This window comes from Dreissena polymorpha, chromosome 13 (assembly GCF_020536995.1).
Source record: "Dreissena polymorpha isolate Duluth1 chromosome 13, UMN_Dpol_1.0, whole genome shotgun sequence".
Taxonomy (NCBI): Eukaryota; Metazoa; Mollusca; class Bivalvia; order Myida; family Dreissenidae; genus Dreissena; species Dreissena polymorpha.
The window spans coordinates 44,600,587-44,622,854 of NC_068367.1; the positions used below are offsets into that span (position 1 = coordinate 44,600,587).

General features: G+C 36.5%; 1 protein-coding gene across 1 annotated transcript in view; it reads left to right on the forward strand.

Moving 5' to 3' along the window:
* Positions 1-22,268, forward strand: part of LOC127856468 (DNA mismatch repair protein Mlh1-like) — a 118,240-nt gene that overhangs the window by 88,697 nt on the left and 7,275 nt on the right. Inside the window, exons 12-16 of the mRNA XM_052392685.1 lie at positions 1,641-1,863; positions 5,477-5,580; positions 11,340-11,448; positions 11,749-11,812; positions 21,848-22,012. Of these exons, the coding sequence (XP_052248645.1) occupies positions 1,641-1,863; positions 5,477-5,580; positions 11,340-11,448; positions 11,749-11,812; positions 21,848-22,012 (665 nt within the window). The remainder of the gene's footprint in view (positions 1-1,640; positions 1,864-5,476; positions 5,581-11,339; positions 11,449-11,748; positions 11,813-21,847; positions 22,013-22,268) is intronic.

Sequence of the window (22,268 nt, forward strand, 5' to 3'; positions counted from 1 at the left end):
GTTGATGTTTTATAATGGTGACAGTTACCAGCAAATGTAGATGTTCATCATAGTGACATTAATTAGCAAATATTGATGTTGATAATGGTGACAGTGATGAGCGAATGTAGATATTGATGATGGTAACAGTGATGAGAAAATATTGATGTTGATAATGGTAACAGTGACCAGCAAATGTAGATGATGACAGTGACCAGTGAATGTAAATGGTTACAGTGACCAGCAAATGTAAATGGTTACAGTGACCAGCGAATGCAAATGGTGACAGTGATGAGAAAATATTGATGTTGATAATGGTGACAGCGACTAGCAAATTTAGATGTTGATAATGGTGACAGTGACCAGCAAATGTAGATGTTGATAATGGTGACAGTGACCAGCAAATGTAGATGTTGATAATGGTGACAGTGACCAGCAAATGTTGATGTTGATAATGGTGAAAGTGACCAGCAAATGTAGTTGTTCATAATAGTGACAGTGACTAGCAAATATTGATATTCATAATGGTGACCAGCAAATGTATATGATTTTAGAATAGTGAAAACTTAAATAGACAAAGATTGTATTTAGCAGATTGGAAGGTCTTGATAACAGGTTGTTCCTCCCATGTGAGGTCAAAGTGCCTTAAATTGAACGTAAAAGTTACAAAATAAACCATTTATTGATAGTAAAATGGGTTTTTGATGTTTGCTCAAGGCTGTTTTACACCTAAAATGTACTCAACTAGACAAAAGTGCAAACTGATTAACTGATATCCATTTCGATAATTACTTTTAGGTATGTGACTTTACTGTAGATTATATCAAGTATTAGGACTTAAGTGATTATGAAATCGGTTACAATTGTTTAGCTTTTGTACATTCCTTTGTTATATTACCGTATATAATGATAATGACTGGATATTTTTCTGCACAGCTAAGTGTCATTTTAGCAATAAATAGCTATGTAACATTTGTCAACTGAGGCTAAAAAAATACCTCAGGTGAGACTTGTATACAATTGAAAAGTACCTTTTATAAAAATTGTCAAGAAGACCCATATTTAACCTCTTGCCAATAATTTAGGTGGCAGATTTATTAACCCTTTCAATGCAGGAACCGAATTTTGAAGGCCTTTGCAAACAGTTTGGATCCAGAAGAGACGCCACAGAACATGGCGTCTCATCAGGATCCAAACTGTTTGCTATTCTGATAGTATTCTTTGAAAAAAACGAAGAAAATGTGAATTTTAGAAATTCAGCAGACGACATTTTAGCAGAAGACAAATTTCCCAGCATGCAAAGGGTTTAGGCATCTCTAGATCATCCTATGTTCACCAAACTTGATAAAAATGTTTGAAATAATAAATATATCTATCCAAGTTTATTATCTAGCCTAATTCCTTGATAAATAGTTTATGTTTGGCCCTTGCATTGTCTGCAATACAACTTTTATCATTGATCCATCTAAAATTCCTGCAGTTTTTATCTCATTTTCACCTAATTTTATAAACATGTGGTTAATGAACATGTGGTCATAATATCAATGCCAAGATAAAATTTTAACCAAATCGTCACTTGGACTATAATTTCACAGCTTGCTTTTATCCTATGAAAAGGCATGACTGTTTTAAAAATAGCTCTTGTTCTTTTACGCTTCAAGAATCCAGCAGCAAGCTGTATGCACACCAGATGGTAAGAACTGACAGCAAAGACCAGAAACTAGAAGCATTTTTCAAACCAGCTAATCAAAATGAAGACAAGTCATGCAATGGAAACCAGCCACCTGTGTCATCCAATCAGATGGAAGCAGTTACCTCCTCATCCAATCAAACATCAGATCCAAATGATGCCACAGAGAGTTCATCATCAAATAATAAACAAAGGTTATCTTTTCTAATACTTAATTTCTTTTGAATTAAAAAAAAAACAGTAGTCCCAATAAAATAGTTGAGATCAAAACTTAATCATGTGGGTTCAAGAATTAGAGCTCTGGGCATAACAGAAGAAAAAGCTTGTTAAAACTCTATGAGTCACTTTTTATGCCCCCCTTCGAAAAAGAGGGGGTATATTGCTTTGCACATGTTGGTCGGTCCGTCGGTCCGTCCGTCTGTCGGTCCGTCTACCAGATGGTTTCCGGATGATAACTCAAAAACACTTAGGCCTAGGATCATGAAACTTCAAAGGTACAGGTCACAATGACTCAAAATAGTAAAATGGTTTCCTGATGATAACTCAAGAATAATTAGGCCTAGGATCATGAAACTTCATAGGTACATTGATTATGACTGGCAGATGACTCATTTCGATTTTCAGGTCACTAGGTCAAAGGTCAAGGTCACAGTGAAAAAAAAACGTATTCACACAATGGCTGCCACTACAACTGACAGCCCACATGGGGGAATGCATGTTTAACAAACAGCTCTTGTTTGTTCCAATTTTCTTGAACATGCATGAACTTACTAAAATATGTTCTTTTAAAATCTGGGCAAAGTTCGACAATGGATCTGATACGTTTAAAAGCAAATGCTGTTTTATGAATATGGTTATATTGAAACAAAAAGCTTCAACATTCGAGAGTCCTTATAAATTATGATCGCTTATCACGAAACCTTCCCAAAACATTTGTTCTAATGACATTTTAGTGAAGTTACAAACTGGCTCATGTGGGATCAATATCTTCGGCTTTAGGTCAGAAAAATCATTCAATAATATTAATAGGTCAGAGTTATGTGGGGTCAACAATAAGTGCACAAGGGAACATTGGAGGAGACAGCTAAGTTCTCTAGAATAAAGCCGTTTGAACTTCAACCTGTGTGAGTGAAGTTGGCCCTGATGACCCCTTTCTTTGATATTATTTTATGTAGTGACCATTTGGAGCTCAAGTTAGTTTTCTCATTATGATGGAGGGTAACCATTTTACCCAAATGAAGTATGTACTAATTCTTTGTATGTAGGTTCTTTAAGGTTGCTGTGATGTAGTGATATGGCATAATCCCAGCATCATGGTGAACATGTGTTCCATCATTGGAGTGTTCTTTAGATCTCCCCCTTAGACATTAAGTACTGGTTCTTCCCAGGAAACATACTCAAGAGCATTTTGTTATCCTTCAGGTTTCATTGCAATCAAGCTATAATTAATAGGTTTAAACTAAATTCCTGTCTGTTTTACATAAGTGGACTACTGGTACACTCTTTAATTGGGATGTGTGTCTGTTTTTCAGTTTGTCTGCCAACATAATTGAATCTTTCAATTTTCCAAACAGCCTGTAGACAAAACTTGTTAGTATTATTTTGGGTTGAACGTGAATTATGAATAACCTTTTGTTTTTTTCTTGAGGGGTCAAATGTTATGGTGTTACTAAAAAAATAACTTACTATAGTAGTTTCTCAAAAGTACATAAGGTATAATTATAGAACTTGGTATACACATCAATCCCCTCCTCTGTTCATTGATTGGTCTGTCTGTTCATCCACAAATATAGAAATTAGTGGAGAAACACGAAATATATATTTATAAAACTTACATATAAAAGTGATTACAGGATCTGACCTTGGATTGCTGAGTACAAACTTCAGAAGTCTGTTAATGTATATCTTTATCTGCCTTTCTTGTATTACTTGCAACACTTCTAGACCCCTTGTTGACTTTAAGACATGCAAATGGTTCTAACTGAAGGTTATACTAGTATTATAAATCTTCTGTTATAAATAAAAAAGCTTCTACTGGCTTGGTAAACATAATAATATGAATACTTGTTAGGTCATCAAACCCTTCTTCAAAACAAATAAACATACCATCCCTGACCTTCACATGACTGTTGTGTTGATATGCAAATGTAAGACGTTTAAATTCCAATGTCTGGCTAACAGCTGCTTTTTGGCCCTTAAATGTCAATGAAAAATGTTCAGCTTTTGCTAGTTTAGCAGATAAAAAGTCCATCTTTCAAGCTCAGACAGGTAAGAAGACTCAACACAAGTTAAAATTAGTTGGTTTGAATTTATTGTTAGTTGTGAAGGGAGGGCGGGATGGGAGGGAATGGAGATATTGCACTTGTTTGTCTTAAGTTGAAACAACGGATTGTGACTGATTGCCTATAAAGGCAGGTTATGTTTTGTTAACATTTGCATTAAACATTGACCCCTTGTTCCTTATCAGTCAAGGAGTGAGTTGACAATTAAACATGTTATAGTTCATTTATTTTGTCAATTTAAGCAAACAGTAGTTGTATGCAGTGAAATTATTGGGCAATAAATTGTAGAAAGCCAGAAAGGCATAGAAACAATTTATTTTTACAACATGTCTCTTTTTTTGGGAACCAAACGTTTCTACCCTACATGTAGATGATTCTGTGGTAATATTTAGAGAAAAATCTCTTGACTACTTGGTGGACACCAAACAAAATAAGCATGATAATTTGCAATTGCAGTATTGTCCATAAAAAATTTAGTAGACAGTGACATTTTCAAAGCAGCCAGTGACTTACAACTAAAATGGGCCTTTTTTGCGTATATATTGATATTTTTTAGAAAATTTGCTGGCACCAAGATCTTTAGTAACCGGTGAAATCACCGCCTGCCGGCACATCAAGTAGGACACTGGCAAATGGTCAATTAATTCCACAGCTTTTTATGTCCCCCACTATAGTAGTGGGGGACATATTGTTTTTGCCCTGTCTGTTGGTTGGTTGGTCTGTTGGTCTGTTGGTCTGTTGGTTGGTTTGCGCCAACTTTAACATTTGCAATAACTTTTGCAATATTGAAGATATCAACTTGATATTTGGCATGCATATGTATCTCATGGAGCTGCACATTTTGAGTGGTTAAAGCTCAAGGTCAAGGTCATCCTTCAAGGTCAAAGGTCAAATATATGGGTCAAAATCGCTAATTTAATGTACACTTTTGCAGTATTTCAAAATTCAAGATAGCAACTTGATATTTAGCATGCATGTGTATCTCATGGAGCTGCACATTTTGAGTGGTGAAAGGTCAAGGTCATCCATCAAGGTCAGAGGTCAAATATGTGGCCAAAATCGCTCATTTTATGAGTACTTTTGCAATATTGAAGATAGCAACTTGATATTTGGTATGCATGTGTATCCCATGGAGCTGCACATTTTGAGTGGTAAAAGGTCAAGGTCATCCTTCAAGGTCAGAGGTCAAATATATGTGGCCCAAATCGCTTATTTTATGAATACTTTTGCAATATTGAAAATAGCAACTTGATATTTGGCATGCATGTGTATCTCATGGAGCTGCACATTTTGAGTGGTGAAAGGTCAAGGTCATCTTTCAAGGTCAAATATATGGGTCAAAATTGCTCATGTAATGTCACTTCTGCAATATTGAAGCTAGCAATTTTATATTTGAAATGCATGTGTATCTCATGGAGCTGCACATTTTTAGTGGTGAAGGGTCAAGGTCAAGGTCATTCTTCAAGGTCAAACGTCATATGGGGGACATTGTGTTTCACAAACACATCTTGTTATTCCCTTGCAGCTCAGTAACACTTCCACAGTGTGGAAGCCAACCAAAGAGGCGGGAAATAAAGCTGACCAGTGTCCTTGACCTTCAAAAGAAAATCAAGGACAACATACATAAAGGTTTGTATCCATAATAACAGAAAGCAAAAAATTACATGTTGGTGGTTTCTATGTTGGAAAATACAATTTATTTTTGCGTTAAAATAATGCAATGCCCCTATGTATATACCAGAATCATTTGTCTGGTCTAACATTTGATGAAAGGTATTTAAGAACATGTATGGCTTATATGCACTAAATATTATAATTTCTGTTTCAAAGATCTGTTTCTTGACAGATATACTCTTATTATGATTGAAATGCAAAAGGGAAGTCATTAGGAAAATTGCACATATGAATCTAATTTGCATACAAGTGAGTATTTGTTTGTTATTATAATACTGGATGTTATTTGTGGAGTTAAATGCTTTGATAGTCAGCTATGAATTGATTTTCAATTGACATAATGCACCTTCAGGCTGAATAATAATTATTGTGCACTGAGATGTAATGCAAATCAAGCATTGAATAAGGTTTATTTATGAAGTCTCAACTCAATATGCGGTCAATCACATTACTCAAACAGCATCACAAAAAACAAAACAATATTTTTATGCCCCTGGATTGAATGATCAGGGGTATATTGTTTTTTGCCTGTCTGTCTGTCATTGTATGTGTCTGTCTGTCTGCCTGTCTGTCACAAACTTTAACTTTGGTTAAACTTTTGCAAAAACTTTTGTAATATTGAAGATAGCAACTTGATGTTTGGCATGCATGTGTATCTCATGGAGTTGCCCATTTTAAGTGGTGAACGGTCAAGGTCATCCTTTAAGGTCAAAGGTAAAAAAAAAATCATAGTGGTGCATTAGGGGCCATTGTATTTCTGTCAAAAACATCTCTTGTTTTTTCGAGTTTTTGCATTTAATATATTGACTTGCGAAATGTACCTCCAAATATTACATCCTTTGAAAATATAATAATGTCGTGGTCCTGTGTCCGTCGTGCGTGCGTGCATTAACTTTTCCTTAAAACATCTTCTTCTCCTAAACTACTGGTCCAATTCTGATGAAATTTCTCAGGAATGTTCCTGGGGTGAACCTCTTTCAAATTTGTTCAAATTTTATCCCTGGGGTCAAATTTGACCCTGCCCCGGGGGTCACAAAATTGAACATATGCTTATATAAGGCCTATTTTGTGAAAACTTTCAAAATCTTCCAGTCCATTACCATTGGGCCTAGGGCTATCAAATTTGGTATGTAGAGACATCTAATAGTCCGCTACCAAATTTCTTCAAATTATGCCCCTGGAGTCAAATTTGACCCTGCCCCGGGGGTCACAAAATTGAACATATGCTTCTATAAGGCCTATTTTGTGAAAACTTTCAAAATCTTTTCGTCCATAACCATTGGGCCTAGGGCTATCAAATTTGGTATGTAGAGACATCTAATAGTCCTCTACCAAATTTCTTCAAATTATGCCCCTGGGGTCAAATTTCACCCTGCCCCGAGGGTCACAAAATTGAACATATGCTTATATAAGGCCTATTTTGTGAAAACTTTTAAAATGTTCTCGTCCATAACCATTGGGCCTAGGGCTATCAAATTTGGTATGCAGAGACATCTATTAGTCCTCTACCAAATTTCTTCAAATTATTCCCCTAGGGTCAAATTTGACCCTGCCCCGGGGTCACAAAATTGAATATATGCTTATATAAGGCCTATTTGGTGAAAACTTTCAAAATCTTCTCGTCCATAACCATTGGGCCTAGGGCTATCAAATTTGGTATGTAGAGACATCTTATAGTCCTCTAACAAATTTTTTCAAATTATGCCCCTGGAGTCAAATTTCACCCTGTCCCAAGGGTCACAAAATTGAACATATGCTTATATAAGGCCTATTTTGTGAAAACTTTTAAAATGTTCTCGTCCATAACCATTATTGGGCCTAGGGCTATCAAATTTGGTATGAAGAGACATCTAATAGTCCTCTACCAAATTTCTTCAAATTATGCCCCTGGGGTATAATTTGACCCTGCCCCGGGGGTCACAAAATTGAACATATGCTTATATAAGGCCTATTTTGTGAAACTTTCAAAATCTTCTTGTCCATAACCAGTGGGCCTAGGTCTATCAAATTTGGTATGTAGAGACATCTAATAGTTCTCTACCAAATTTCTTCAAATTATGCCCCTGGGGTCAAATTTGACCCTGCCCCCAGGGGTCACAAAATTGAACACATGCTTATATAAGGCCTATTTAAAATTTGTGAAAACTTGAAAAAAAATCTCGTCCATAACCATTGGGCCTAGGGCTATCAAATTTGGTATGTAGAGACATCTAATAGTCCTCTACCAAATTTCTTCAAATTATGCCCCTGGGGTCAAATTTGACCCTGCCCTGGGGGTAACAAAATTGAAGATATGCTTATATAAGGCCTATTTTGTGAAAACTTTCAAAATCTTCTTGTCAATAACCATTGGGCCTAGGTCTATCAAATTTGGTATGTAGAGACATCTAAAAGTTCTCTCCCAAATATTTTCAAATTATGCCCCTGGGGTCAAATTTGACCCTGCCCCGGGGGTAACAAAATTGAACATATGCTTAAATAAGGCCTATTTTGTGAAAACTTTCAAAATCTCTCGTCCATAACCATTGGGCCTAGGGCTATCAAATTTGGTATGTAGAGACATCTAATAGTCCTCTACCAAATTTCTTTAAATTATGCCCCTGGGGTCAAATTTGACCCTGCCCCAGGGGTCACAAAATTGAAGATATGCTTATATAAGGCCTATTTTGTGAAAACGTTCAACATTTTCTCGTCCATAACCATTGGGCCTAGTGCTAATAAATTTGGTATGTAGAGTCATCTAATAGTCCTCTACCAAATTTCTTCAAATTATGCCCCTGGGGTTAATTTGACCCTGCCCCGGGGGTCACAAAATTAAACATATGCTTATATAGGGTTTATTTTGTGAAAACTTTCAAAATCTTCTTGTCCATAACCATTGGGCCTAGGGCTACTAAATTTGGTATGTAGTGACACCTTATAGTCCTCTACCAATTTTTTGCAAATTATGCCCATGGGGTCAAGTTTGACCCTGCCCCGAGGGTCACAAAATTGAACATATGCTTATATAAGGCCTATTGTGTGAAAACTTTAAAAATCTTCTTGTCCATAACCGTATGGCATAGGGCTACCAAATTTGGAATGTAGTGACATGTAATAGTTCTCTTCTTACTTTGTTCAAATTATGTCAAATTTGAAACTGCCCCGGGGGTCACAAAATTTAATATATGCTTATAAAGGTCTTATTTTTTGAAAACTTTAAAAATATTCTTGTCCGTAAACATTGGGCCTAGGGCTACCAAATTTGGTATGTAGTTACATCTAATAAACCTCTACCAAATTTGTTCAAATATTGCCTCTGGGGTCAACTTTGACCCTGCCCTGGGGGGTCACAAAATTGAATAAACGCTTATAAAGCGCCTATTTTGTGAAATCTTTAAAAATCTTCTTGTCAAAAACAATTCAGACTATGGCTACCAAATTTGGTATGCAGTAACATCTTATAGTCCTCTACCAAGTTTGTTCAAATTATGCCCTTTGGGTCAAATTTGACCCTGACCCATGACCCTGACCCATGGGTCACAAAATTGAACATTATATACGCTTATATCTTGCTTATTTTGTGAAAATTTTTAAAATATTCTTGTCCTTAACTCTAGGACCTAGGGCTACCATATTTTGTAGTGAGATATAGTAGTCCTCTACAAAGTTTGCTCAAATTATGCCCCTGGGGTTAAATTTGACCAAGCCCAGGGGGTCACAAAAGTGTACATGTGCTTAAATAGGGCCTATATTTAATTATTTGCACATGCAGAGAATATTTGTTTCAGCCTTTTTTCAGCAGTGGAGCGATACAGGGCCATCATGGCCCTCTTGTTAAACATCACTTGTATTTTAAATTAACTGAGAAACATGCAAAAGAGTTTGCAAGGGTCCAAAAATAATTTTCCCGATAATCATGTCAGTGCATAATAGCAGTGAAATTGACGATGCAAACTAATGATGCACTTTGTCAATGTGAAGAAACTTATTATTATTAATGGGGCAATAACTCTCTGTAAATCATGTCAGAATGGCAATACAGATACTGTTGGTCATACTGTTGGTCACGCTTTTTGTTTGTTCTTGCGCTTTAGTTTTATACACTAAAATGAGAATTTCAGGTTGTTATGCGTCAATGATATTTCAATGGATTTATAGCTGTTTGATTAAAAGTACATTTGCTTATAAATCAAGATCTGAATACAGTGAAACTTTATATGTGTATTCCTTTATTAGATGGTGCACATATTGTGATGTTGTTCTACTTGTGTGAGTTTTCAAGGAGTTATTGCCCCATTAATAATAATAAGTTTCTTCACAGTGATAAAGTTATGGCAAGCGGTTCGACGCATAATCCCAAGAAACTAGGTTTCTCATGAGAACCTAGGTTCTCAGAATGAGAACCTAGGTTCTCATGAGAACCTTAGGTTCTCATGAGAACCTGTTTTCAAATGAGAACCTAAGTTCTTGTGAAAACCTAGGATACCAAACGAGAACTTAAGTTCTCAGAATGAGAACCTAGGTTCCCATGAGAACCTACGTTCTATGTGTCTATGAGAACCTAGGTTCTCATGAAAAACCTAGTTTCTCATGAGAAACCTGGTATCTTGGGATTTCATAAACCTTGTTTCTCATGAGAACCTAGGTTCTCAAGCGTAAACTAAGGTTTTCAAATGAGAACCTAGGTTCTCATGAAAACCTAGGTTCTCATGAGAAACCTGGTATCTTGGGATTTCATAAACCTTGTTTCTCATGAGAACCTAGGTTCTCATGAAAACCTAGGTTCTCATGAGAAACCTAGTTTCTTGGGATTATGCGTCGAACTGCTTGCCATAATTAACCTCCAGTTATCTCCCATTGCTTGGTGCACGCTGGCGGCATATGTGTAAAATGATAAGAAATAGGCGTGAACCCATGAATCGGTCGACATTGGTCTGAACACGTTAATAAAAAATAAACTGTTTATGAAATACATCTCTAATTGTTAATATTATTTTGAGACTAAAAATTGAAACGAATTCATCAATCTTTACATAATACATTGTTACAGCATTAAATGATTTTCAGATATTCAGTTCCCTTGTTCAGGCCTCAAACGACTGTACGGTACAGTTTTCTATTTAAAGTATGTCTGTGATATAGTAAGCAATCATTATGGTATAAATAAAAGTTTTATCTCTATTGATAATGTGTAATGATGTATTATTCAATCGTAAGGTATGGGCAACACTGCAAGAAAAACGTATGCACTAAAGACTTTGCAAACATATTTCAATAACTTGAGATATCTGCAAAAATAAAGTTCTTAACTGCGTGTTTTCATTCTATCCAGCCCATGTGTAATCATATGTGAACCCCATTGATCCTGCGCCCTGAATAATATGTGTCCCGTATTCCAAACGAGCAAGTTTATGCCGTCCGACGCGTAATGCTGAAAACCTAGGTTCTCATGAGAATGAGAGACGGATATGGCAAGCAGTTCGACGCATAATCCCAAGAAACTAGGTTTTTCATGAGAACCTTTGTTCTCATTCTGACGGTACTACGGTAGATTTAAGTTTTAAAGGCTTCATTTCCAACTATAAGATACTGATGAACAGCATAAAACCAGAACTGACTGGGAGTTACACGCACACAGTTCTGGTTTTATGCTGGTTGCATTTAGCCATTTCCACTTTGCTTCTGGGCGGGAAAGGTTAAAGCAAGGAAACAGCACCTCTGTTATGTTTCAGGCGTGCGTGAGATGTTTGCCGACCACGTGTTTGTGGGCTGTGTCGATGAGGAGTTTGCATTGATGCAACATCAGACCAGACTTCTACTGGTCAACACCACCAAACTCAGGTGATCACTCTATATAAAACCTATGTTTTTTACCTCGATTGCAGGGAAAGCCTATTGCTTATTAAACACTCTTGAGTCCTTTTCTGGGTAGAACCAGCACTTTATGTCTTTTGGGGTGATCTAAGAAGGGATTAAACCCATGACCTCTCGTTCGCTAGGCAGACACCATACTCAGTATGCCATGGCGACCTTAATAAACTCCAGATCCCTCTGTGTACCTTTATACGGTAAAATAATTATGTTATTACATTGAAATATAAAAATATTGGTCTAATAAAAAAATTATGCTTCTATTTTCAGTAAAGAGATGTTTTATCAACTTTTCATCTTTGACTTTGGAAATTTCGGCCTTCTACGACTCTCTGTAAGTTATATATATGATCCCCCTGTCTACAAAGAAGTGGGGTTATTATTTATTTGCACCTGTCATTCAGAAATAGGTTGGGTCTGTAGACCATTGGTTCCACAGAATACCTAGACAACACTTTGACCTCCAGCCATGCATTTGATGGTAACTTTGAAAAAGACGAAGATACCTATTAATGTTGATGTTAATAGAAAAAAGGTCAACGTCATCAAGGCTTGCAACATGAAATTATATTGGTACAATAGTCCATTTGGGTACCTTAAAAACCCATAATAACAATCCCAAAATGATGAAATAATATGTGAACATTAGACACCAATAAATTTATAACTCAAAGAGGACAAACATCATTATAAAAAAGTCATGCACGTTGGGAAATGGGGGGGGGTACAGATAAACAGATACCTGTACATTATTTATTACACTTATGTAGAACGATGTACCAAACTGTGCTTAATTCATAACGAAGTAGAATTGCACTATTTTGTGATGACCAGACTCTCATATTTGTATATATTCTTAAGTTATGTGTATATATGAATTATATAACACAAGTTATGTAACATCATAACCAGCCTAGAGCAGAAATGTGTTCCTCAAAATGTACGCATGTCTGAGTCTTTTCAGAATACATGTACAGGAAGAAAGACAGATAATTGCTTAAATTAGCTTTTGATGGTTTCTTTTCAACATGGGATTGTACAGCTTGTGGTTTATTGCTTAGGTGTACATTCTATTGTTTAATATTGACAAAATTATTTTAATGCAAGCTGAATGTGGATTCTCACACAAGTTTTAATATTAAAGCACATTTTGGTATTTATAAAATAATTTACCATTTCCTAAAACAACAAAACAAATATCTTTAAATATCTATTTTAAATATTGCATGAGAATTTCCCTGTATCTTCTTCCTTTCTTGAATCTTCAAAATATTAGATATGTTGCTGCTTTTTATGTCTTCCATCAAAGATTGCAAGGAATACTGTTTTACTTATTTTGCCTGTTTGTGTTTTTTTCCTCTCTAATTCCATAAAATTATATAAAAAATAAAGCTTATTTTGAGCCTTCAATTTTCTCATATAATTTATAAGAAAATAATCTGAATCTAAATAAAATTCCAAAATAGCAATAAATATGTAACACGCCCTCCCTCCTCCCTAGTAGGCAGTATACCACTTAAAATAGTTGTGGGTGGAAGCATTTTCTAGATATGATAATGTAAACATAAAAATGGTCTTAAAAAGAACTGAATGAATGATCAAACTCCTGACAAACAGATGTGGTTACTAAACTGTGGTTACAGATGTATACACAAACATTATTGTATGTATATGCAGAATAGGTTTGCGTTGGACAGAATTATGTATTTGACACCATTATCGTGTTATTGTTCATTTGACAGGCATTTATTACCAGTGGGTGGGCCATCATGTAAACTCCAAAAGCAAGTGTTGTTGGTTTATTTCCTGCTAGCTGCTGCATGTCTATGCATTTCTGAACAGTAATCATTAATGTCATCATATGATTATTTTATTATGCCCCCCTTCGAAGAAGAGGGGGTATATTGTTTGCACATGTCGGTCGGTCGGTCTGTCGGTCCGTCCACCAGGTGGTTTCCGGATGATTACTAAAGAACGCTTAGGCCTAGAATCATGAAACTTTATAGGTAGATAGATAATGACTTGCAGATGACCCCTATTGATTTTGAGGTCACTAGTTATACTTATAACTACAAGCAATACCCTAAAATAGCAATGGTTTGTCATGTTGACCAAATGTTACTGAGGACAATAAAAATCATACTTTTTCACTAACATTTTTTGTTGATTTGTCACCAAAGTTACATTGAGCGTGGGAGGATCAATAATCTAAGCTCCATAGCAAGATTTGTAAGGTATTTCCTGATTGGTGCATGTTAGTGGTCATAATTGACCATTAGTTAGAATTGTTTGCAATAACAAAGTGTTGTTTACAGTTGTTACAAGTACACATGTTCATACATTCCCATTATGACACTTATATCATGCATTGTCATTATGGACCTCTAAGTATAGTTATATTGGGGGAAATTGTTACAAAATAGTTGGACATACAGAAAAGCTTTTTTAACTCAAGGTCTAAATGGGATGATGAAAATGGTCAAGGTTGAGTTTTCACAGAGTTTGAGTTACAGATTACATATAATATTTATATATTTAATAACCTTTATTTAGAAAGAAACATCACAAATGTAAAAAAACTGTCAGAAAAACAAAAATTCATGGAAATAAATATATTTTCATCAATAATAAAGCTTTGGTTAAAAATCAAATATAAAATAAAGGTAATATTATAAGTGTTCATGTGTATACAAATATTTTAACATAATAAATAGAATAAATATTCAGAGGATACCAATTATTTACATGTGTTTAGAACACAACTCCATTATCTGTTTGAAGCTATCGCAAGGTGTGAAGGATTTGTCCCTGTCAGACAGTCTTATTCACGGTGTGAATACCGTATTTTACCATGTATAGCACGCTCCCATGTATAACGCGCATGCGATTTTTTAAAGCCAAAATCGAGAAAAAAAAGAATTCAAGACCAAAAACCTGAAAATTGGGCCAGAAATGGCCGCCATTCTTATATTGCGCAATCATTTAATCTGAGTTTTTCAGGCGCTTAATTTTTTGTTTTAAAGAAGGGAGCGTTTATACGATCAGGAGCATGGGTTGCATAGCACTATATTTTCGACAGTTTTTAAGATTATTCTCTCGAGAATACCGTATATGTGCTTATTGCCGCACACTGCGCTTTTTTTTTCAAGACCCCTGCGCGTTAAATTCGAACCATTATTACCTATTCCTCACATTTGAACAGTGTAACATTTTCATTACCTCCCACTCACAACATCGTATGACATCGTCTTCTGCAGACCTGCAACATGGCAATGTCCAATTTTACGCAAATCGTCCGTGGATCCCATTTTATTTTTCATCGACTTAAATATTTCCCCATTAAGAGACGCTCACCATTAAATCCATTTTGACCCGGTATTTCGCGCCTTCACTGCGTCTAGTTGATAGTATTTATAGTTAGACAAACAATACACCTGAACGCTCAATACCAAACAGTTGGCGTTATCGGCGTAAAGCCATTAGAAAAATATAATTTTTTTGTCTCTATTGAAAGAAAATAAAACGAGTCTATATCTCTATTGTTGGTTTGTAACCTATGTAGTATACTCGCACAGTAGCATATTAACGCAGAGATCGGAAAATCATTGATAAATGTATTTGTCGTTTCAATGCTTAGGGCCGAGTAATTTCAGCAAATTGGAACTCAACTTACGTAAAACACTTGTGCAGTTAACCGTTTAACTCCACCTCCGTTCTCTGCAAAAGGTTCGAAGGCTGAGCTTTGCACGTGCTATTATTTAATTGGACGATTGGCATTGAGGAACAAACACACAATTGGTTTGGCATGTTGATTGCTAGACAAAGGAAGCCAATTTTGTCGGCGAGAAACTAGTCGCTTTATTGCTTCAGACAAGAAGCGGCTTTCCTTTGATGACGTCAAACTGTCAATTCACATAGAGTGCAAATTTTCGGAAGACTAACTGACTCTTTGTTTACAATTCCAGTAAAATAACAACACAATGCTAACATTTAACTTTGGATTAAATTATCTAAATAAAGCAAAAGTGAAGTTGAGAAATATGATTAAAATAATTAGCGTCAATTCAGATGACGTTTTGCTTTGTAAATCATGACAACAAAAACTTTAACAAACAATACCGCGACGACGCGGGGTTAGATAAACCTCAATTTTTTTTCATGAACAATCAGTGAAGAAGTGTGAAAACACCAAGAAAGACATTTTTTTCATCTTTAATTTTTGTCAAAACTGTTTCTACCCCGTTCATTCCTACCCTTTCCCGCTATTTGTTGTTTCGACAACGGCCTCTAATCAGTCTATAACATTATAGGGTGTAGTTTTCTGCAATAAAAAGAAATGGCGGCAATTGTGAAGATTTACGATTACGAAATGGATTTTTTTTCAATTTAGCAACCAGGAAAGCGTTGTGTCAATGTATTACGCGCACCAAATTTTCATTTTGAAATTTGAAGGTAAAAAACTGCGCGCTTTACAAGGGAAAATACAGTAACATAGAGGAGCTAAAGTTATGCAGCCTGAATTTCTATCTTGTATAGAAGCAGGTGCCGAAATAATTATGTAAGAAAGTTATCGAGGTATCAATGCTCGATACTGAAATATTAAGGATTTTGTTGGGACTATCAGATTTGATCCAGTAACAGTACATATTCGAGTTATTCATGCTCAAGTTAAAGAAGTGATATTGTGTTCTAAAAATGGCCTTTCACTGTATACCACTTCATCAAAACATGTCAGGTGTGGTCATGATTTCCATTAAAACCAATGCCCCAATACATAACAACTAGCTATTAATATCATGTATACCACCTAGTGGACGTGAGTCTTACATAACACATGTTGTTTCCTTGACGTATTTATTAACCAATGCAGTTTGTTGGATGTAGTTTTGGTATTCCATGGCACGATCAATCATATTTGTGTGTCCAGTTTTATTCAACACATGATGGTTTTCCAAATTGTAATCAGAGGTAAAACAGGTTCAATTTAAATGAAATAACAGAAAATTCAATGATAAACAAAAGGGAATGATGTTATATACTAAGCCAGTGCAAAACTGTGCTAAGTACATGTTATATAACATAGTTTGGAATATTCCAAGAATTACCGTTATTGCCTTTTGTCTGTCCGTTGTAACATTTGCCTTGTTATACCCCCACAAACGAAGTTTAGGGGGGTATATATATTGAGCTTGTCTGTCGGTCTGTCCGTATTAAGTGTCCGCTCTCTATTTCAAGTAGTTTTGATCCGATCTTCACCAAACTTGGTCAGAAGTTGTATCTACATGATGTCTAGGCCAAGTTCGAACATGGGCCTTGTTGGGCCTAAAACTAGGTCACAGGGTCACTTAGTGCGTTTTAAACATTCAGCATGTTGTCCGCTCTCTAATTCAAGTAGTTTTCATCCGATCTTCACCAAACTTGGTCAGAAGTTGTATCTAGACGATGTCTGTGCCAAGTTCGAACATGGGCCTTGCCGGGTCAAAAACGAGGTCACGGGGTCACTTAGCGCGTTTTTAACATTTAGCATGTTGTCCGCTCTCTAATTATACCCCCACAAACGAAGTTTAGGGGGGTATATAGGAGTGAGCTTGTCTGTCACAGGGTCACTTAGTACATTTTACACATTGAACATGGTGTCCGCTCTCTATTTCAAGTAGTTTAAATCTGATCTTCACCACACTGGGTCTAAAGTTGTAACTAGATGATGTGTAGGTCAAGTTTGAACATGGGCCATGCCGGGTCAAAAACTAGGTCACGGGGTCAGTTAGTGTGTTTTAAACCTCACCATGTTGTCCGCTCTCTAATTCAAGTATCCAATCTTCACCAAAATTAGTCAGAAGTTGTATCTTGATAATGTCTAGAGCAAGTTTGAATATGGGTCATGCCGGGTCAAAAACAAGGTCACGGGGTCACTTAGGGCGTTTTAAACATCACAATGTTGTCCGCTCTCTAATTCAAGTAGTTTTCATCCGATCTTCACCAAACTTGGTCAGAAGTTGTATCTAGATGATCCTAAGGCCAAGTTCAAACATGGGCCTTGCCGGGTCAAAAACTAGGTCATGGGGTAACTTAGTGCGTTTTAAACATTCAGCATGTTGTCCGCTCTCTAATTCAAGTAGTTTTCATCTGATCTTCACCAAACTTGGTCAGAAAATGTATCTAGATGATCTTAAGGCCACGTTCGAACATGGGCCTTGCCGGGTCAAAAACTAGGTCACGGGGGCACTTAGTACGTTTTACACATTGAACATGGTGTCCGCTCTCTATTTCAAGTAGTTTTAATCTGATCTTCACCACACTGGGTCAAAAGTTGTAACTAGATGATGTGTAGGTCAAGTTTGAACATGGGCCATGCCGGGTCAAAAACTAGGTCACGGGGTCAGTTAGTGTGTTTTAAACCTCACCATGTTGTCCGCTCTCTAATTCAAGTATCCAATCTTCACCAAAATTAGTCAGAAGTTGTATCTTGATAATGTCTAGAGCAAGTTTGAATATGGGTCATGCTGGGTCAAAAACAAGGTCACGGGGTCACTTAGGGCGTTTTAAACATCACAATGTTGTCCGCTCTCTAATTCAAGTAGTTTTCATCCGATCTTCACCAAACTTGGTCAGAAGTTGTATCTAGATGATCCTAAGGCCAAGTTCAAACATGGGCCTTGCCGGGTCAAAAACTAGGTCATGGGGTAACTTAGTGCGTTTTAAACATTCAGCATGTTGTCCGCTCTCTAATTCAAGTAGTTTTCATCTGATCTTCACCAAACTTGGTCAGAAAATGTATCTAGATGATCTTAAGGCCACGTTCGAACATGGGCCTTGCCGGGTCAAAAACTAGGTCACGGGGGCACTTAGTACGTTTTACACATTGAGCATGTTGTCTGCTCTCTATTTCAAGTAGTTTAAATCAGATCTTCACCACACGTTTTAAACCTAACCATGTTGTCCGCTCTCTAATTCAAGTAGTGTTTATCCAATCTTCACCAAAATTGGTCAGAAGTTGTATCTTGATAATGTCTAGAGCAAGTTTGAATATGGGTCATGCCAGGTCAAAAACAAGGTCATGGGGTCACTTAGAGCGTTTTAAACATCACAATGTCCGCTCTCTAATAATACCCCCACAAACGAAGTTTAGGGGGGGGGTATATAGGAGTGAGCTTGTCTGTCAGTCTGTCGATCGGTCCGTATTGAGTGTCCGCTCTCTATTTCAAGAAGTTTTGATCCGATCTTCACCAAACTTGGTCAGAAGTTGTATCTACATAATGTCTAGGCCAAGTTCGAACATGGGCCTTGTCGGGTCAAAAATTAGGTCACGGAGTCACTTAGTGCGTTTTTTAACATTCAGCATGGTGTCCGCTCTCTAATTCAAGTAGTTTACATCCGATCTTCACCAAACTTGGTCAGAAGTTGTATGGAGATGATCTTAAGGCCAAGTTAGAACATGGGCCTTTCTGGGTCAAAAACTAGGTCAAGGGGTCACTAAGTGCGTTTTAAAAATTTAGCACGGTGTCCGCTGTTTTTTGTGAAGACTACATGCAACATATTATGTGTCAAGCAGCATGTGGGGGTATTCGTCACGTCTGTGACAAAGCTATAGTGTTATAACACTGTACTGGCCACATTAATTGTCAGATCTTCATGTAACATTTTCCTAATGATATTATGGCCAAATAAAAAAAAAAGCTTGTTAACACCTTAGAAGTCACATTTATAGTCTTATCTTTATGACACTTTATCAGAACATTTGTTCTTATGATATCTCAGCTCCAAAATGATTCCGGTTCATTGAAAAACATGGCCACCATTGTTCAAGGCAGCTTTCATTATATGGCTATACTAAAATCTTGTTAAATTGAAGTCACATTTTATTCTAATATGAAACTTTGTCAGAAATATGAATAGATATGCAATATTTATATATCATGTACTACTTTTATTCTTTTGAAGTCAACCTAATCACAATAGTTTAGTTCCTTAGGGTCTTAAGTGAGCACTCTAGGGCCCAAGCCCCTTTTGTTTAATATTTTGTTTGCTCCAAGGAGCCTGCCCCAATCTATGAGCTGAATGCATGTTATATGTAGCATAGTTTGGCATAATCCTAGAATTAAAGGCATCTAATATATAGAGGCTTTTTGTTGGATTTGGTGGATTATGCGCCACTCGTGAAGATATTATTTTCTATGATCACTCGTGAATTAAAATCGATATTCCACCGAATCCAACAAATATTCTTTTTATGCCCCCCTTCGAAGAAGAGGGGGTATATTGCTTTGCTCATGTCGGTCTGTCGGTCGGTCTGTCGGTCTGTCCGTCCACCAGGTGGTTGTCAGACGATAACTCAAGAACGCTTGTGCCTAGGATCATGAAACTTCATAGGTACATTGATCATGACTAGCAGATGACCCCTATTGATTTTGAGGTCACTAGGTCAAAGGTCAAGGTCACGGTGACTTGAAATAGTAAAATGTTTTTTTGAATGATAATTTTAGAATGCATACGCGGCCAACAGGGCACACTCTGAACAATATTACTGAAGCAACTGGTCTGTAATCCTATATCTATAATTATCAGTCCAATGAAACATCATCCTTTTAGTAAAATACAGTGGATCAGTAAAAATATTATCAGAATATGAGAAATTTTTGTATATTTTGTATATTAAATATTGTGTTAATGTTTAATTTTGTTGATTAATATAAATATAAGCAGGACAGGGGAGGTAATACACTACAGGGGAAACAAATGCAATAAGTTTAAATTTATTGTTACAGATTTGCCTCCCTTGTAATATATTTAAATTTTACCAAATGTAAGGCTTACTGCATTTTTGTAATGCATACTACTACTACTACTACTACTACTACTACTACTACTACTACTACTACTACTACTGCTACTGATGCTGCTGCTGCTGCTGCTGCTACTACTACTACTACTTCTACTACTACTACTACTACTACTACTACTACTACTACTACTACTACTACTACTGCTACTACTACTACTACTACTACTACTACTACTACTCTACTACTACTACTACTACTACTACTACTACTACTACTACTACTACTACTACTACTATTACTACTACTACTACTACTACTACTACTACTACTTCTACTACTACTACTACTACTACTACTACTACTACTACTTCTACTACTGCTCTACTACAACTACTACGACTAGCTACTACTACTACTACTACTACTACTACTCTACTACGACGACTACTACTACTACTCTACGATCTACGACTACTACTAGGTTCTTTTGCTACCATCTCCACCACCTACTACTACTACTACTCTATTACTACTACTACTACTACTACTACTACTACTACTACTACTACTACTACTACTACTACTACTACTACTACTACTTCTACTACTACTACAACTACTACTACTTTCTACTACTACTCTACTACTACTACTTGTACTACTACTACTACTACTACTACTACAACTACTACTTCTTCCACCACCACCACCACCACCACCACCACCACCACCACCACCACCACCACCACCATTCACAGTGACAAAAAACGTATTCAGTGACAAAAAACGTATTCACACAATGGCTGCTACTACAACTTATAGCCCATATAGGGGGGCATGCATGTTTTACAAACAGCCCTTGTTATTTTATGCTTTTTTTCACAGTTTATATACATTGTTAACGAGTTTAACTAAAGAATTTCGCTGGGATAATGATGTCATTTCATTAAAAACATGACGTCATTTCACAGTAAACAATGAAAATTATCGATAATTTTTACTGATAATTTTCACTGTTTGAAACAGTGAAATTATCAGTTTTAATTCACTGATATTTCTCTATAAACCACTGGAAAGCATAAAATTAAAGTAATTTGTTTGATTGTTTAATTAAAATGTAAACCTATTAATTTGAGCCTGATTGCATTGAAAGCCTAAGGCTAATTGAAATGCTCTCAAGTTTGTTTCCTGGGTTGAACCAATACTTGATGTCTATGGGGAGATCTTAAGCATTCTCCCACAGTGGGAATCAAACCCATGACCTCCTGGTTGCTAGGTGTTCATCATTGCGACTTTATTATTTCATTATTTGTTTCCCGAGGAGCCTGCTCCAATCTATGAGCTGGCAATAATGGCCAGTGCAAAACTGTGCTAAATGCATGTTATATGTAGCATAGTTTGGCATAAACTTAGAATAGCAGGTAACTTGTTTAAGTCTTCTACACTTGTTCAAGGAGCCTGCGCTAATCTGTGAGCTGGCAATAATGGCCAGTGCAAAATTGTGCTAAATGCATGTTATCTGTAGCATAGTTTGGCTGAACTTAGAATAACACATAACGTGTATAAGTCTTTTGCACTTTTTCAAGGAGCCTGCGCCAATCTATGAGCTGGCCATGATGGCCCTGGAGTTGGGAGAGAGTGGCTGGACAGAGGCGGACGGTCCCAGGGAAGACCTCGCCAAGTATATTGTCAGCTTCCTGTCCTCCAAGGCTGAAATGCTGCACGACTACTTCTCCATAGAGATTGATAAGGTTAGATTGGGCTGTAGAAAATATTAGCCTTTTTCTGGAAAAACTGGGCTTAATGCATGTGCGGTAAAGTGTCGTCCCAGATTAGCCTGTGCAGCCTACACTGGATTTTAACTGAGAAGAGACTTCTTTCAAACGGAAAATACCTTAAAAGTGGAATGTTTTCCCTGATAAGCTTGTATGGATTGCACAGACATATCTGTGACGACACTTAAAGTTTTCGGCCACTCTATTTTTTTCCAGACACCCTCTTTTTTAG